The sequence below is a fragment of the Alligator mississippiensis genome, chromosome 4 (assembly GCF_030867095.1).
Source record: "Alligator mississippiensis isolate rAllMis1 chromosome 4, rAllMis1, whole genome shotgun sequence".
NCBI lineage: Eukaryota > Metazoa > Chordata > Crocodylia > Alligatoridae > Alligator > Alligator mississippiensis.
The window spans coordinates 214,711,028-214,730,768 of NC_081827.1; the positions used below are offsets into that span (position 1 = coordinate 214,711,028).

General features: G+C 39.3%; 1 protein-coding gene across 2 annotated transcripts in view; it reads right to left on the minus strand.

Annotated features, from left to right (window-relative positions):
* CERS6 (ceramide synthase 6) overlaps positions 1–19,741 on the minus strand; it is a 245,764-nt gene that overhangs the window by 103,273 nt on the left and 122,750 nt on the right. For both annotated transcript variants that reach the window (XM_019480492.2, XM_014599583.3), the window contains exon 4: positions 14,084–14,141. In XM_019480492.2, coding sequence (XP_019336037.1) covers positions 14,084–14,141 — 58 coding nt within the window. The remainder of the gene's footprint in view (positions 1–14,083; positions 14,142–19,741) is intronic.

The window sequence follows — 19,741 nt, forward strand, 5'->3', positions numbered from 1 at the left end:
TCCGCTGGTGGCAGGTATGCACTTTTGTCCGATTGAAAATACACACAGCATCTCCTTGGAAAAGATTGTCACTCCTTGTACACTCTTCCAGCAGCATCCTGACTGCTCGTGCCCTGTGCTGGTAGAAAGCCAGTCCCTCTGCTGTGACTACCTTCTATCCTTGGTTTGCCACAGTTGCAGATAACACCTCAACCTTACCCTGTGTTCTTCACCTAACCATTAACAGAGTGATCATCTCACACACACACACACACACACACACACACACACACACACACACACACACACACACTGAAACCCCCCCCAAAACCAAAACAAATGTGATTTTTTTTCATTGCTAATATTCTTGGCTCATGACTTGTTTCAGTTGTATCACAGTCCCAGTTCTTATGATGAACATTAACATTTATAGCAGTCATTTCAATTTCATTATGCAAACTGCAAAAGTATAAAAGGAATTAACAACTGTCTCTACTGTTAAACTAGTCATTTAAATTATCCATATTAATTTCCATTAAAAATATACAACTCCTTTCCCATATCCTTACCAAATAATGCAGAATATATATAATTATGCATCTGCGTTTCTATTCTTAGCCTTTTCATGGTTTATAAATCACTCATTCTGTGCATGCGTGATTTATAACCCTTTAGCAAAAATGCGCTTTTCAGTGGTGCATTATATCCTTTCAATTAATAGCTTACTATGTATCTATATACACACACAACCATGCATGGGTACAGTCTATATGTACATTTATGCACTCTTACGTGTACATATATGCATATATGCATGTAATTGTTTCTTTTAGAATAAGAGGCAGATTTTCTCACAGCGGAATTATATTATTTTTCACACCATCCGCCAACCTCTGCAGCTGAAAAACATTGTTCATCTGATGAAATAAGGCATCATTTCAGATCAGAAAATTAATTGACTGGAAAAATTACCAGCTTAACTTTCAAGGTGCTAAGCATCTCTAGACCAAAAATTGAAAGTATTCAGCCCCCTCTAAAAGAATCAGGCTATCATTTACTAATTTATTTTGATTTTAAGTATATACACACCCCCACCCATCCACACCTCACAAAACTAATTTACCTGTTATCTATTAAATATGGAAAGATTGAGATATGGTGATGAAGACCTACATACCCATGATCCGAATGATCTCTATACCCTTCACGAAGCATCATAGTTAATTGTACCCACAAAAAGCTATATCTTAAGAACACAAAAGCAGGCATAAATAAAAATTGTGAATTACTTTCTCAATAGATGGTATGTTAGGATTTTCTGCTGTTGAGCTTTACAATTAGTTCTGTGGGGGCAGTTTCCATCCTTATTTCAGTAGCACCTTAGAAAAATATGCCAATAAGGGATATGACATAATAAATGAAGTACTTCTCAGATACTTGTGAACTTCTAAAGGTTTATTTTGCAACTCCTTTAAGAACCCAACTTAAAAAGTAAAATAGTATTGATTAATTTGCAAAGAATTTTGCTGATGATTACTCACACTTGCCCAACCTGCTCATTACCATTAAAATATAATCATTAGATATGTAATTTATACATGAAAGCAAGAAGAGACAATTTCTCAGACTTGTACAGAATACATTTCAGATTTAGCACTGAATTTTCTTATAGGAAAGAAGTATGAAGAGATGCCCACTTCCTCCAAAAGAGAAAGTTACATGTTTCTAACTGCCTAACCTGTCCTCATAAAGTAATTCCTGTACGCATTTCTAGGACATAAAAGAAATATATAAATGCAATTCTGTTGAACAGACAGAAGTAGAGTTTTGGCTTAAGATGAAAGACCAGTTTGCTGGTAAGCAGAACAGCTGTTCTGATTTTATTTTATGCTAGTAAGAGAGAGCAGAAAGATATCAAACAATTGTTCATTCAAATTCTTGAAGTTGTTTCATGTACCACATTGTGTTCAGTAATTTTGTTTTGTTTTGGTTTTTTTACTTTAACTTGAATAAAGGCTGAAACTCCACCAATTTTCTCCAGATTAGGTGCAACAATTGAAGTCAACCATCTGTGAACATTTAAGAGAAACATTCCATTTACATTGTTGCTGATCATATTACTTTTCTGTGGTCTTTCAAAGGATCTTGTTAGTTTAATGAAATTCAATAAGGCAGCAGTTATTTTATTTGGTCTTGCAGCTGATTAAATTGATGAGCTACCACCTATTTCTCAGTTTGGTACATTTTCTTTAGGGGATTATTGTTAGTGTACTAGGTTTTGTGTTTTTTTTTTATTAAAATAGGCGTGTTCTGTGGCACCTGATGACACGCACAACAAATGGTCTGAAGTAAGCTTAAGGGTAAAGCAAAATTGATTCTGACAAATGTAAAGTACCTGAAGATCAAACACCATATAACAAACTGTTGCACAGCCTAATACCACAAGTGTCCGGTACGACTTCAAGAAGATAGCTGGGTAGGAGGACAGGCAAGAGAGAACTGCATAAAGTAGTATGTACTCAGGGCTGGTAAAATAGTGTTGTTCATTTATGCACAGCTTGGACTAGATCACAAGCAGCCCTGAATGGGTATGTAAGGTAGAGCCCTCCCCATACGGACATACACATATACATGCCCCTTTTCCCCTCCCAGAGCTACCATAGTTTCAGATTTTCTGCTCAAACTCATATAGGACTTCTATAGTTCTAAAATGCACAGGGTAAAGGTGGGGTCATAACTCTCCCCTCATATCCCAGCCAGAACAGCTGAATTACTAGCAAGAGAAAAATCACTCATACTGGGTCATTAAAAGTGTAATGGAGAAATACTTTTTAATTCTCTAAGGAAGCCTGGGAAATCTGTATTGCAATGATTGTAGGAAGAGAGGGAACCCATAGAATGCCATGGGGAAACATCAGGTTTAAAGTCAAATACGCATAGGCAGTAGAAGCTTCTTAAAGAATGAACTTAGACATAATGAAACCCTTTACTTGATCAAACAAAACAGGAGTTTTTCCAAAACATTTCACTGTGCTAATGACAGCGGTAGCTATGAAGAAACTCCACTTACATGCAAGCTGCTATCTGAAAGACAGACTTTCCTAGGGGAAAGTTTCAGTGCACACATATGTATACAACTGTCACCAAACACCCCTATATTTTCCTAACCAGTCTATAAATTTAAGTATGTTGCATATTCCACACTTATGGATGTCACCCAGCTCGCTGATAATAAATGGCTCATCAATTTTTAGTAACTAAGATGGCATGGCAAACAGCCAAAAGGAGGAAAGAAGCTGTTTAAGAGTAGTGTTACACATATGCTACTATGCTGTAGAGTGTTATGATGTTTGTATTGTCAGTCACATACATATCATCCAATACTAAACTTTTGTTCCATCATGTATGAATGACAGTCAGCCCAAATTGGTGTCACTAAAACTTTTTAGCTGTGCCTGAGTTTCTTGCATCTGCTATTCTGCTATGTTAAGTCAGGAAACAGTTATTCCTCAAATTCCATCACTCAGGTAAGTGATGGGATAAAACAGCCACACGAGTGAAGAAGCATCAACAGCGCAGGCTGTTTCTGAGAGGTCATCAGCATAGACCATTTTGTTTTGGGGTTGGCCAGCTTTGTTGGTTAATGCACAGATGTGAAGAACCATTGTCCTTACATCATTAAGGTACGGTATGTCTCAAGAAATAAGGATTATTGCAAGCATAGGGAATGGAATTGTTTCTGGCCTACACTGGCCACCTGAGGAGAGAGGTAGGGATGAAAATTCTTGCACCTTCTAGGCTACCTGCTCACACCTCTATCCCTAAGTCAGAATATGTGATGCAAGCAGGTTCCTTTGCATGAAATTTACCCTTTGCTACTGCTTTCCTCTTGTTTTAAATGCATTTGCAGCTCTAAAATGACTAACAAATTCAGTCAAATAACTGGGTAGATGTAGTTTCCCATGAGCCATGATACAGAACTCACCCATCAATCCCAAACAGCAGGAAGGGAGTACTCCCTGTCCTGTCAACTGTAGCCAGATTTTTCCATTCAAGAGGCTACCACCTCAAGGATGATTTATCCTATCCAGTAGAAGGTCTTCTTCCAACCTATAGGTTCAGATTTCTGTGCCTCCAAATACAAATCTTGAAGCTGGTCGATGTTCTTCTATAAATTTGTAATTTTCATGGCCAGAGTAAAAGGTAAAATGATGAAATAGTTATTAAGTGTCAAGTCTCAAGAGAGGAAAGATGGATTTCCAGTTCCAGATTTCCTTAAAGCTTCTTCACTTTTATTGAATTATACAGGTGCTGTCTAACTCCAAGAACCATCTTATATATTACGCAACAAATTCTGCAGTCCTAGTCCTTATTCTTCTCATCTAGGGCTTGGTCCTACCTGAAGTCAGTGTGAATTGTAGCAAGGTCTTCAACTGGTGTTGGATCAGACCTCTGACCTTTAATCAAGCAATCTCCTATTTATTTCATTGGGTATTTTGCTTAAGTAAGAACTTTGAAACTTGGCCCTATGTTAGCAATGAACAAATTATTCAGCTTTTTGTCATTGGGACTGAAGGTTTTATTATAATCAATTTTGTTGTTTTCTTTAGCACATGAACAATCAATAGCTAATGTAAATTGAACGAGCTGACTTTCCTTAAGCTCCTGCTCAGCTGCAGCCAAAAAAAAAAAGGCGGGGGGCAGGCAACAAACCAATATGCGTGATCAGTGTGGAAATAAAATTAGTTCTCTTCCGCATTATGATTCATGTCTCAGTGATTTTTAAGATATAAGGAGAATCCTAATAAATGTATTATCTTAGATTAGTACTGAACAGCTACAGGGGCACATTCTTCTGCAAGTGCAAGACATGATGTCATCTTTTAGGGGGCCTAATGGCACATCATCATTTCATGACTTCCCCAGTATGAAGAATGAAATTTATCCCTGTGTAACAGAACCAAAATCAATGCAAGCACATGCGGGATGAATCTGGCTCTAAATCTAAGCCTGAACTAATATTATCCCTGCACAGATCATCTCTGAAGATGAATTTGCTTCTAATAGAAGAGAGACTCTTGATAACAGTAGTCCTAGTGATGCCAAAACAGGAAAGAAAGCTGTAAAGTCACAAGATATTTTCCAGTTTTCTTCAAACTGCATTTATGTTGCTCTTGAAACCACCAAGAGTTAAAAAAAATTGCCATCCATATACACTGTACCCTGACAGATGTCCTTGCTTTCATCCCACATGGTATTTATCATTAAAAAGAAAATATTAAAAAGGTAAAAGATTGAAATTCTTAAAAAAACAAAATTATTCCTTCAGTTTATGTTCTTATACTACAGCTCTCCTTATTTATAAAGGCCAATTAAAAAAAAATTGAAATCAAATGACTTAGTTCTGATTTGCATTAATACATCAGATAGATGATAAAACAGATGACAGTATTTGGCTCACAGATGCACAGAGTTTTAGGTTCAGGTTCCCTAAAAACAAAGGCATTTTGAAATCTCATTTTGATTGCATTTTAGGAAAAAAATTGCTCTGAGCTCATTTTGCAAAAACTCAGGCTTAAAAGTTGTAACTGGGACAATCTCCAAACCAAAGTGGTTCAGATCCAGAATCTACCTTTTCACACGGGCCAGGGAAAGAATACTTTGGCCAAAAGGTTCCTGATTTGGTTTCTTTTTCTTTGGACATAGATTATTTTAAAGAATGAAGACAATGACCGATTCAAATCTTAGACTCTGAGTGGTGAATTAGAGTTATATCACCTCTTGTAGGTTAGTGGTCTCATTCAATTTGTTAACGCAGAGAAGTCTTTATCATAAAAGCCCACCATCAAGCTAAGGGAGGAAATGAACTGACAATGAGTCTGAATCATGCCTGCATTGCCACCTTATTCCTTCAAAAGTTTAAGAGGTGACAAAGTATTCCTGAATTCCAAATGTAAACAATGCATTTGTTCAGGGCATTTGACCAATATATTAGAACAGATCTATCCAAGTGGTAGCCTACAGGCTGCACCCAAACACAAAGGGTTAGTCTGTGGCCCCTAGGCTTCTGCTCTGAGCACTACTCTCTCCCTACCATTGTAGCTGGAACCTCTGGCACACCCCGTCCCTCTGCTGGCTTCCACTGCCAGCACTAGTACCCAGCCACCACCACTGGTGCTCCTGCTGCCCACCTGTGGCACAGCATGGGCAAAGCCCTGCCTTCTATCAAACATTACCAAGCCACAACTCTATAGGCCCGAGTGAGCCCATAGGCTGTAGGTTGCCAGCCCTTCGTTTACAGGAAAAGCAACTCACATTTTTATTTCACTAAATATATAACATGGATTATTATAATATAAAACTAAAATTGGCAAAGTATAACATCTGAAACTATATCCATGCCTATTCAACTCAGCTGTCATGAACAGAAGAGTCAACTTCCAAATTTATTCAATCTATGAATTTCCACTTAATCATGGTTTTATTGTTACTTTATTCCTACAAAAAGTCACAAGGTGACAGACTTACTGCTGAAGTCCATTTACAAAACAGTGCATTTGTTCAGAGCATTTAGCCAATATATTAGAACATGGCTGTTCAACTGGCAGTGGACTGGTGGAGGGTAGTAGTGGGTATAGCTAGTATACCATCTTTATAATGTGGATAGGGTTCTCCATATATTCTTGGATAGAATCAACAGGAACAGAGTTGCCAGATTTGTATTTGTACAAGTTTGTCTAGAAAATCTAACACAAAGCTCATGGATGGTCTGAAAAAACTATCTTGGCTTATAAGCAGGACAAATGGCTGCAGGTGGACTATTTCACAGCTTGCTCATGGGTATAAAACAATGCTATTCCTTCCCAGTCCCAAGCAGTTCAATGTGCATGAAAGCTAAGTCACTTGCTGCATTTCCATCAGAAAGAATGGCACATTCTATGGAACCTTGAACAGGCATCTAATTATTTAACAAAGCCCGATTAGGCAAGACAGTTTATTCTATACAAGTGCATGTGTAAAACCTGAAGGCATCCATTTCTTTAAGTCAGATAACAGTTTTCCCAGTTAAGTGAGGTTTTAGTTAATATTGTTCAGTAAAACAGACCATTTGATATGACTAAACATTACACTATAATATTTTTCCATTCAAAATGACAGAAACCAGGAAAAGTTCTCTAAAGACTCATACAAGCTCCTGCTCAGCTGCAGCCAAAAAAAAAAGGGGGCGGGGGGGGGGGAGGGGAGAGGGGGGAGAACAAACATTTAATTTAAAACATACTCTTTACATTTTCAATGATACATTCAGGAATTTTTGTATGATGACCAATGAATCAACACGTTACATCACTTGTGACCAACTTCAGTGAGTTATAGTTTGCTATATTTGGGGCTGAAAAACTCAGCTAATCTAATGCAATTCATTTTCCTAGCCTAGCCATTAAGTAAAGTAATGTGGTCAAGCTTGTCAGGTATGCCTGATTGCTGACTGGCTGTATTACTGACTTTTCTAATGCTTTCTGTGACAGAGTTAAATATAAGCTATTGTAGTCATGACAGGTCTATTTCTTTAGAGAGAACTTTTTTTTTTAAGCAAAGGGAGGGCCATTCAGAAATAATTTTTAGTACAGCAGGTCACATTTATTGGAAAAATAAATCGACGTGTATTTTTTGTAATTGCAGAAGGTATATAGGGCTGAGATTTTAATATACACAGTAAAAAGGATATACTGAAAGATACACTGTTTGATAAATATTGGGGTATCTTCCAAAAGAGGTGATCCTTTATAAGACAAGGCTCTCTCTGCTCTGCCAACACATCAAGGACACAACAGCATTTTTCACAGGAGGAATTTACCAGAGTATTCTAGCTAGAAGATCTTACCTGTGCTGTTCTGGTGAGATATCAAGTCTTCCCCTCCCCGTAAAGATGATAAATTTCAGTGATGCAGTTCCATTTTTCATGCAAGGTGAAGGTTTAAGATAGAGGATTATTGACTTGTTTCCTATGGGTGCTACATGAGAACGTTTTCAGGAGGAATCCAAAGGTGACTTTCACCCCAGTGCCAATAGCCAGCACAAATAAAAAATTTGTATAAAGTGATCCTTAAGCAGTGCATAGCCTATGCCGGCCCTGTGTACCAGCATATATGTCACCCTAAAAGCAGAGAAGGGGTATGAAATAAGGCAACTGTGAAAGAAAAAATGAAGGGGACATCAGATACAAATGAATTGTATCTGTTGCAGACTGGAGGAGCAGAAGAATGCAATAAGATCAGGGTTTGTAAGGAAGATATGTTGGACTCTGAATCAGAGGCCTGGAATATTTCATGAACTGGAAAAGGAAGTGCTAGTTGAAAGAGGTGTTGAGTTGGGACTGATGTTCTAAGGAAATTCACTGTACAGTTGCTTGTGTTCTTTGTGGTGAACACTGTAGAGGACTTCTGGTTTACCCAAGGCAAATTTAGTGACCAATGAGTTTAAAAGGAGCCCTTCCTGGGCTCTGGATTAGGACAAATTTGCTTGTAGGTCCAAATGATAAATCGTATCTCTACCACTTAGCACTTCATCAAACAGCAGCTGGGAAAACATACAAATAAAGAAATGTAGCATTTCCACCAGACTGACAACTCAATAAGAAGGCAGACTTGCTCATCCTGATGAAGCTCTGCCTAATGCAATCCTCATTAGGAACAAATTACACCAATTAAGAAGGTGTAAACTTTATTCAGCAAACTACACTATCAAATCAGGAACTGTGGTACCCACTACATAACAGACTTAAGAGTCTATCATCATCATTCTCCAGCTATAAACACCTTATTCTTATTCACAGTTACAAAACAGAGGCATGTTGTTGCCAGGGCATGCAGATCTATACAAAAATTTCATTGAGACACCTTCAAGCTATTATGCAACTCAAGGAGTAAGAAAATCCTAAATAATGAGAGCCTGTAAAAGTTACAGAAGTAGCATTTAAAGGACACTTATCAAAACTTAACAAAATCATGGCTGTTTGAATGAGCACACCCGCCACACAAAAGGCATTCCCTCTCAAGTAAAAAGTTAAACAATATACTTTTAAGATGCAGAAGATCAAGACACAGAGGAACAATTAAGAGAAATCAGGATACGTTCCCAGTGCTGTCTAGAAAGCAACATGTAGAAAGAGGCAAACAAACTGGTTTGGGAAAAAATAATCTCTGAAATGGAAAGTTTGGAACAGATTACCTACTGTTGAATAATCTCTCTCTAACCAAGTGTATATTACAGGCACAATTGGCAAATATTACACTTCCTGGCTCAACCTGTAGGAAAACTTTGACATCACTGACTGAAGCTTTTAGAAGTCCAGGAGTTCACAAATATTTTTACCCAACTGATCATTTTCAGTAAGAAAATCAAACGTTGAATTTATAGTTTCGTTATGATTGTATTACATTTTAATAATACTGTAGATACTTGAAATAAATGTAAGTTGTATTGAGAAGTCTGATAAAGCTCAATTTATGCGCCAAATTGTAGTTGATTTAGATTTTAAAGAGTCAAATGAACATTAAAAAGATTTGGTGATAAAATACTGTGGGTACATTTCATTTTATAAAGCAGGTATGGACTAAATCTAATAATTAGCCATGTAGTTATCCTATGTCAGTGGTACTCAACTTTTTTGCCCTGGATGGGCAGTGCCCAGTCTTTCTTCACGCCAGATCCAGCTAGTAGCATCCACACAAGTGCACACGTGCATCTTGAAGTGTCTCAAAGCCCTCTGAGATGCTGCAAGAGGCACGTGTGGGAATGAGAAAATGTTCCCTGTGCTGCAAATTTGCAGCGCGGGGGCAAAATTAGACCCCAGGGGTAAAAAAAACTGGCAGAAAAAAGCGGGGCAGGGCACAGTCCTGGTCCATGCCCTGAGGCAACCAGAGGCACCATCCTACACAGAGATGCTCTGGTAGCCTGTCAGAGCATCTCTGTGGTTGGCCCTTTCCTGGGTGCTAAAGCATGCTGCCTGTAGCAACCAGGACCTGGGCTCTGTGCCAGGTAAGTAGGGGGTAGGGGGAGTTGGAGGAGTAGGTGACTCCTGAGGGTGTGGGGAGCTATGGGGGGCAGCCCAGGAGGGGTGGGTCTGCCAGCCGCCCCCTTGCATGGCTCCAGCGCCGCCCCCCCCCCCGCTCTGCTACCAGGTGAAGACCCTGCTTGCCTCCCTGCTTGGCTACAGCCCCCCGCTTGGCCCACACCCAGCTCCAGCCACAGCCCCCCCGCTTGACCTGTGGCCGGGTGCAGCACCCCTGTTCGCCTTCCTGCTTGGCTGTAGCCTCCTTGCTCAGCTCCAGCCCCCGCCCACTTGGCTGGAGCCGAGTGAGACCTGTTCACTTGCCCCCCGCCTGCCTATGGCCCCCACTGTGGCACCTCACCTGGCTGCAGCTCCCTCGCACACTCCCTGTCCAGCTCCAGCCCCTCCCCTCCTCCCCCCCCCCCCCGCAGCTTTACCAGCAACAGCAACTGCGCTCTTGGCCTTGTGGCACAGCCCTCCTGTACGGAGGAGGGCAGCATGGCTTTGTGGGCCATATTTAACTAGAGGTTGAGCATCCCTGGCTTACGTTGGTAAAATTTTCATCTGGAATTACACATTTTGGGTTTTTCAGTGACTATATATGTGTTTGAGCGCAAACTGAAAGAGGGAGCATCTTTTCTGTGATATTAGTAAAGTGATGCTAAGTAAAACATTAAAGAGAAGTCTCTCTTGGAGAAAAATGGTTTTTTCAGAGGGGGATCTGTCAAGTCACAAGAGATTTTTTTAAACTCAATATAGTTTTTTAAGTTCATAACAAAGGAGTTAAGTAAAAACTGCAAGATGCATTAGGGAGGAAGAAAACAGAACAAACCCAGATTATTTACTTTATCAGTATCACAATGTAGCTGGACAGACTAGAAGTGTAGGTTACAGAAATAAAATACCATACTTTGGATCCGAGTACCTTAAATTGGGGGTGGAGGTGGGGGGGAGTGGCAAATTCAAATATCTAACTCCTAGGGGTAGACACTATAATCTCATTGCTGTGAAAGAGCGACAAATCCCATTGTTTTATTTTTGTTACAATACATTATTAGGAGGCCGGTATAGTTTATACTATTTCAATCAAGATACAATCAGAATTCTAATTATTTGTGGCCTCAGCCAAGGTAGCTAAAATCTTTTCATTTACAACAGTAAACTCTGGATTAGTCACTTGTTGAAATCACTGAGACTATTCTCATAGAGTAATTATTTCCAAACAGTACAGATTACACCCTTATAGTGCAGATACATAGCAAAATGACATAGAGCTAGTTTCACAGCAGGGTGAAGAATTAATGATATAGCAAAATCTCTCAGTGTTTACACTGAATAGTTTTCTTTTTTAAAAAGCTGTTTAAGTTTTGAAATTCTAACAACCTATGTTAATAAGAAACATATACGGAAACTTGCTATAATAATTTAGAAAAATACAAAATATGCCAAATCAATGAGCCCTCCTCAAATTTTTGAGTTTGCTTAAAGCAGTGAAACAGATTGGGAGCAGAAAAGGTGGTAAAGCTTGTTTTCTTCTAATAAATAAAACTTCAGTGGAAGAGGATAAGATCTAATAAAAACTGGAAATATTGGATGCTTACAGGCGTGAAGAAAATGGCACTTTACTTTCAGCTTGGCATGCCCCAACACCAAACACACTGCATGCCCAGAAGAGGTATCGCGTTAGTTTGACCTGGCTTCCTAGCATCTGTATAGAACAGGCGCTTCAGCAGGGATTTTTGATGTTTTTATCTAATAGCTGATTCAATCAGCTATTAGATTGAATCAGCTATTAGATAAGAGCACCAAAAAGCCCTGCTGAAGCACCCGATCTATATAAATGCTGGGGAGCTGGGTCGAACTAATGCACTTCCTCTTCCAGTCAAGCACCATTTTTCTGGGTATATTTCACATCTGTCAGCGCCCATTACTTTCAAAGGAATTTCCTACCTTGAGTCACCTATATTACTTTCCAGGCGCCACCCCCTGCATGGCTCCAGTCTGGTTCCTAATAACCAGAAACTAGGGGTGCACCAATAAAGATTTTTTGGGCTGATACCAATGGCCCGTTATTAACGAGCCATATCAGTTGATCCCGATCCGATTGCCAATATGCAGCCCAGGCAGCTCGGAGAGCAGCATCAGGCTGGTAAGTCTGGGGAAGAACAAGCATGGGGTGGCCAGATCAAGGCCCCCCATGGTGAGGGAGGGAGGGAGTGGGGCTGAGGCAGGCGCTGCACAGCCAGGGCAGCATAAGGCGGGTTGCGGGATGGAGCCGCAGCTCATCTGGGGGGCATAGGAGGGCAGCTCGCACCACTGTGCACACCACTGGGGGAGGCATGGAGGGCACGTGGCCCCGGATCTGTGCACAGGGCAAGGGTGGGCTGCCCACTTGGGGCTAGTGGTGGGGTTGGGCTCTTCTTGGTGAACCGGCAGTCCGGGGCTGTGCTCAGGGCAGGTGGTGGTGGCACTGGAAGGGGAGGCTACAGGAGGGATTATAGCCACCCCAAAATTCACCGTAGTGTAGCCCCCACCTCCTAGCGCTGCCACTGCCTTCCCCACCCACCCTGAGCACAGCCCCAGCCTGCCCCACCCCTGCCAAGAAAAGCCCAGCACTGGCCCTGGCCCTGAGCGGGCAGCCCCTGCACCCAGATCCGGGGAGCACATGCCCCCCATGCCTCCCCCAGGGGTGCGTGCAGTGGCAGGAGCTGCCACCTCCCCCTATACCCTTCAGATGAGCCACGGCTGTTCCATGACCCACCCCAGTCTGGTTGTGCAGCGCCTGCCCCTGCCCCACTCCCTCCCTCACCACGGGGGGCCTCAATCTGGTCCCCCACCATGCCCCTTCCCTCCCCCATGGACTTACCAGCTGGACGCTGCTCTGCAAGCTGCCAGGCTACAGTCCTGGCCGCGAGCATGCTGCAGCTGTGCATATGCACACAGCATTTATCTGCAACATTATTGGCCACATCAGCCAAAAAAAGCCAATTGCCAATAGTGTCAATTTTCCTTTTAATCAGTGCTGATATGATATGGACCAATGTATCGGTGCACCTCTACCAGAAACAATCCATTAAGTTACTAACTACACCAAATACTTAATTTGTTAAATAAATAATGTTTGTTTAATAAAAATGAACCTGTTTAATAACAAGATTAAAACTGATTATTTAAATCAAAGTTTCCTGTTTGCTGGTTCAAATAGCAAGCAAAAACAATTGTTTAAATCACTCTGAATTAAGCCTGTTTCACAATATGTTAAAGGTGCAGCTCAGCTGTGGGAGTGAAGGGGAAGTCTAAATGTAATCAAAGTAGTGGTTCACCATGAGTGGAAGAAGAGTTGGTGCTAAGGGGGAATATGCACAATGAGCACTACCACATATTTTATTCAGATAGGCTAAAGGAACCTATTCTTGTGGTAGGTTCCCATCAGAATGTGTGCCCAATAAGAGGTATGTATTTTAGATGCAGCCAATACTGAGCATGACTATAATCAACTTTACAGTTTGTTTCTGAGCACATGATCTGAGCACATTACTGAGCACATGATCTTTTGGCTGTAGTTTAATGATAGACAATGCATCTATGTAATCAGGTTTTTTTTGTATGTGAATGTAAGACAAGGGGGTTTTGCTTCCCATGCTGACTGCAGAGGAAAAAAACACCTTGTCTTGTGGTCAAATAAATATAGTAAATGTAATTTAACATTAAATATAAATATCTTGGCAAGTACCTTTAACAACTTAACACCTAAATGTGATAAATATTAGAGTAAGCCAGGCGTGTTGTTACACCAACAATTTAACCATCAAATAATCTTCCAAAGGTGTTTTGTTTGTTGTTGTTTGAGGGATAGAGGAGGTTAGGTGTTTTGCTTAAGTAGCAGCCTTACGAGCCAATTATAAGTAGCTAATCATGGCTTATATCTGAATAACAAAACCAAATTTTTGCTATTAGTGATTGAGTATTTTTAAACCATAATTATATATTTTATGACTTTAAATAGACTTGTAATCAGTTCTAAAAGCATGATAGAATAATGGGAGTTCCTACCTTTTTCAGGAACCGTACTCCATAGGAAAATATATAAAGGTAAAATGTAAATCTCCACCTGCAAAAGGTAAAATGGATTAATTCTATATTATTAGGTTTACAACATTTGATCCCCCATTATACTGTCAGCTCAGTGGGCACGGGCCAACCAAAATCAATATGATCAGATTTCTCTTTCTGTAGATTAAGTTATGAGGCCCCTGATTCAGCAAAGCACTTAAATACATGCTTATATTTTACTGAAATAAACTGAGGCAAGCACTTAATTTCAAGTTGAGCACGTTGCTACAGGCTTTCCTGAATCTTTGTCACTCTTTCCAAGTCTTTGGGATGAATCTCCAGAAAGTTTTGCTGTTACAATTGTAAGTTTTGGCCTCCTGTGCTTGGATAGTTATACCACTTTGAAAAGGGGTTGAAGACATACCCAAATGCAGTTGAACATGGCACTAATAATTTGTCTCTGTTCCTGTTCCACAGTAAGAAAACCCAAATTACAATAATGTCTTACAGGAGAAAATGGTTGTTGTTTAGTATAATTTAGTACGGAACAGGAACTGACAGAAGAAACAGTTATACCAGGCTAGTTGACATGCGTCTCGACTGCCAATGCACTACAAAAGTTTGTGCATCTGTCTGTGCCCCTGTGGTTACAAAGCAACTGTATGAGTACCACGTTTTGATTGATTTCCTTATGTTCTAAGAACTTTTAGTTTTCATTTTAAAAGTTAGTACCCAAGATAAAAAGTTAGCTTAGTTGACAGGAAAAATTGAGCAACTGAGAAAAAATAAAAACATCTTCTAATATTAATGGGAAAACATAGCAAGATTAACAACTAAAGCAAAAAATTAATTAGAGCATAGAATATAAAACTATGCCTGACAGTAACCAAGTGAGACTGGCATGCTATCGTGGTCTCTATATACTGGATCCTGGGGTAGGGAAATTAGTTTGTTGCAGAGGGTCTCAGGAAAAAACCTGTGATGAGCTGATCTGTAAATCTGCATGTAGTTAGCTCGCCAAAATCCTGCTGTTAGTGTTTAAAGAATGCAGAGGTTCTTAAGTAAAGAATCATTCCGATATTTCTCTACCTCTTATTAACTATAAGGAGATACGTAGTCTTTTAAGAGGTCTGCAGGAAAAGGCAGTAGAGTGCACACTAGAGTCAGGTATGCAACAGAAAGCCCAGCAACATGCTGGTAAGGCAGATCCACTCTGACTCGCACACAGAAGTCAAGGTAAATCAACCTGGACCAGACTCCATCTACCCAGGAAATAAAAACCAGACTTAAATGAACAGCAGAGCCAAATGGATCCAGTTATGGAATGGACAATTGAGAAAACAAGCCACACCTTGCGAGAAAAGGAGAGATGCTAGGAAGTGAAGAGAAGTGAAAGTCAAGGCCTAATACAACATGACTTCTTGAAAAAAAAGTAGTGGTGCTTTTGAAGGTTAGACATATTGAAAATAAATACCAGTGACACTGTTCATAACACTATCAAGAAATACCTGTAGATATTAGAGGAAAGAGTTAGGTGATATTCTAGTGTTTAAACATCTCTACTAAAATGTCCGAGTGACCAAAAAGTAGCAAATACTGAAAAACATTATTTGGTTACAGTCAGTGGTCACTGAAACATGTTAGTATACATTAGTGAAGTATCTTCTCATCGGTAAACATATTCCTGTTTAAGGGGAAGTTAAGCCATCTGTCTAAAACTGAAACTTCCAAGTCCCTAAAAGGTAGAGTCATATCTAGCCTAAATCAATTTAATGCAATACAAATTATGCAGAAAGAGTTTAAAAATGCCAGTAAAATTCAAAATAAGACTGATTTAGCTGCACGATAATGATCTCTTCATGTCCCATTAGACTCAGAATACTGCAGAGGTAAAATTACTCAATTGGTACTATATAAATATTGGACTCTTCAAGAACTCTCAGAAAAGCATTCGTCTTTCCTGATGTCAGATTCCCCAGGAATTACTGAAAGAAGCTTGCACTCAGAGAAAGTTAGCTTTGCTGGTAGAAATTTCAAGTCAAGGTGTGAGCAGATAATCATCATGACAATTGTTTGAAGGAGTATTATCTGAGTAAGAATTTCCTTACCAGCCAGGTCCTAATGAATAAAAGCAAAAGTCATGCTATTCTTTTGGTAGAATTCGCAAGGCTGGGCCAATGCAAAAAATATTTCGGAAGGTAATAAATCATTTATATCATTGTACTCCATGAATAATATTACTATGAGACCCTTCTGCTGCATTTCCCCCTTTTCCTCATGCGCAGCACAAATGATTACAATTATCTTTCACTGTCAGTGTTTCTGACATTTTCAAGGTAAAGTTCATAACATTGCTTTGGACATTTGCAATTAGGGGATAGAAGTCACAATACTGCAAAAAGGTTAAAGTCTACTGAAGAGTTCATAAACATTTAAAGTTTTCAGTGACTTAAATGGTCAAACTCTGGGACATTTCAATTCAGAGTCTTCAGAGGAGACATGGCAAGACATGACATTTTTGGGATGGGGCATAAAATTCCTTAGACCCCAATCATGCCATTATATTAACATCTGCCAGGGGCCATAGGGGGAAAAAATGACAGAATTCATGATGAATACCATTCACAAAATGCTACTCAACCTCACAGTGGGTAAAACATTAAAAAGGATATGGTCTTCACCCCCCACCTTTTGCAATAAATTATGGGCTTAAGCTTTAACAATAGCAATTATATTTTACTTGTGCACTGAATACCTGCAGAAGTCTTTTGTTAAATCCATGTCTGGTAACTTCCTTACCTGATTGCTTCAAAGGAAAATTTTGTCCAATTTAAACAGAGAGAGTAAAATCTTAAGCCCCTACACTAAGTTTATGGTCTCTTCCATTCCACCCGAGCTCAGTTCTACACAGTCATATTGTTTTAATTAACAGTAAAGTATCTGGAGCCAAGATCATGGTAGATATATTAATTTAATTCCAATCTTAAATGCACTGGGGTTATTAAATGGGTGTTGGATACAATAGATATTAACTATGTAACAAATGAATGATCTAGCTTAGCTATTTAAATAACCAATTTACTTTATCTTGTGAAGTTAACTACTTAGAATTAACTTAATAACTGGCTAGTATTTAATTTATGCATGTCTTATTAAATCTAAAAAGATGCAAAATATAACCAGATGTTTGTTAAATGTGTCTAAGGTATACCAAGTCCTATAAATTCACCATTAAATTAAATCAACAGCTCTGACTGTTCCAAGGGCAACTGATATTTCTGAATCGTTAAAGTCTAAAGAAATATGCATACAGCAAATGTTTCCTTCAGTCTTAAGACTGGAAGAGATACTGTCTATATCTGCAGACTATCAGTAATTCAGTTGTGGAATTACTACCAGCGTTGAGGTTACAAACAGATGTGCTCCCTCAGGAATAAACTGAATTGTCACTGAGTTCAGTGCATGGTTTCCCACCTTCCCACTGGAAGGTAGGTAATCTGAAGCCATGTCTACACAAAGAGTGTTTTACAGGTATAAGCACAACCACTCCTGACAAAGTGCTCCTGATACGGCTGCAGCTAGACCAGCAAAAGTTCATTAAAACTGCCCCTGACATGCATCAGCAGTATTCAAGAAACATACTGTTGGAGATGGATGACTTTTTGCATAAATTAACTACATTGTTAGGGCTTGATTCATAACAAATGTTTGGCTGAACTCTTTGCAGTTCATTGTATATTTTGTTTCCCAATCACATTTTTCAGTTGCAGGTTTATGGTTCTGACATGAGTTTTGAACTGGCTCTAGATTGTGACTGGGTGCATCAAAAACATTTTGCCAGTCATTTGACAAAGGCCAACTGTATGTTTTCTTCTATTCTACAAGAGGACCAAAAAGCAATCACAGGTGAGATGTTGTTACTTACAATCATGTTTTGGTACCAAATAGAGAAGGAAAGCTGCAACCTTCCAGTTAAGATTCTATTTATGGTTTATAAAGGGTAAAATGAATAGTAGATGTTTTAATAAATGGTCAGTTATAGATTTATTATAGATCATGATATTTAACCATGGCTTCCAATCTTTAATAAAACCACATATAAATATATAATGCTCATTTCACTTATAGCATCTGTTTATCATTTATTATTCCTTTAAAACTTATAAAGACTGACCTTAACTTAAATAGTCTATTTTATATGTAAACACTCAATTCTCAATGGTCTAAAGATGGGATGTCAGATTTAAGGTAGCCTCCACTCTTTCATACACTTGCCTACACAGACACACTGAAGGTCTTGGTGTGATCTATACTGGTCAAAATGATAAATTGACTTGCATGCTGAAGTGTTTGGACTCTGTCCCCTGGGTTTGATTCTGACTCTGATTTATGGAAAATGGCACTACTAAACTATGAATTGGTTAGACTAGGTATTGACATTGCTGCATTATCAGAAACTCGGCTCTCAGATACAGGTTCTATCCAAGAGAATTATTATAACATATTTTGGCATGGGAAGCCAGCAGGAGAAAGGAGAGAACAGGCTTTGCTATTAGCAGGGATTCTGGTTTCTCTGATTAGAAAAATCCCCAGTTTTCAGATTAAAAAAAGTAACCCAAAATCCACGTTTCCTGCAATTAAAATGAAACACCACTAATATATATAATTTTCATATTAGTGTGTTTCATTTTAATCACAAAAAATGTATATTTTGGGTTACTTTTTTAATTGAAAATTGGGGCATTTGACCTTCAGACTGAACTGACCAACAGAATTGGAAAAGCAGCTAAGAATTTTAGACCATTACAAAAAAGTACATAAAGTAACAGCAACTATCAGCTAAGGTGAAGATGCAAATCTATGAGACTTGGGTGCTGTCAACCCTGCTTTACAGTTCAGAAATGTGGACTGCATATGTTAGGCATATAAGGAGACCGAACAGCTTCCACAGATATCTGTGTACGATCATGAAAATAGAATGCGAAGACAGAACACCAAACAGGTACTGGAGTACACAGGACTGGCGCACTTATGTACCACTAAGAAGAAAAGGAGGTGGTGATGGATCTACCATGTCAGGAGAATTGGGGGAAACTGTATTCCCAAGAATATTTTGTATAGTGAGATTCAAGGCGGCTCTACTAGAAAGTGGGATCACCTTCTATGGCAGTACTATGATGTGTGCAAAAATTATAAGTCATTCAACATTGATGTAGAAAGCTGGGAGGAGCATGCAGAATCTTGCCCAGTCTGGAGGGAACACCTTCCACTGGGTGCAGCTCAGCATGAACCAGCTTTGATCCAGATGGAAGCAAAGCAAGAAAGAAGAAAGCAGCATGCTATAAACTTGGGACTCCAACCAAGACAACATGTAAATCTGTGAAACTTGTAACAAGCTGTATCTCTCTCAAATTGGCCTTGTCAGCCATAAACAGATTCATCAGGCATGACAAGACCTCTTATCCATGCACTATGATGCAGAGGATCAATGGTTGCCTATATAAACACCTGTTCCTGATTTAAGAAAGCATTTTGAGGCAGACCCAAAGAAGGACTTAAGCAGTAACCAAAGTTCAAAATTCTGTTTCAAAAGACCCCCACTCAGCCACTGTCTAACCTTGAGACTAGGGTCAGAAGTTACACATAAACCAGTTTAAG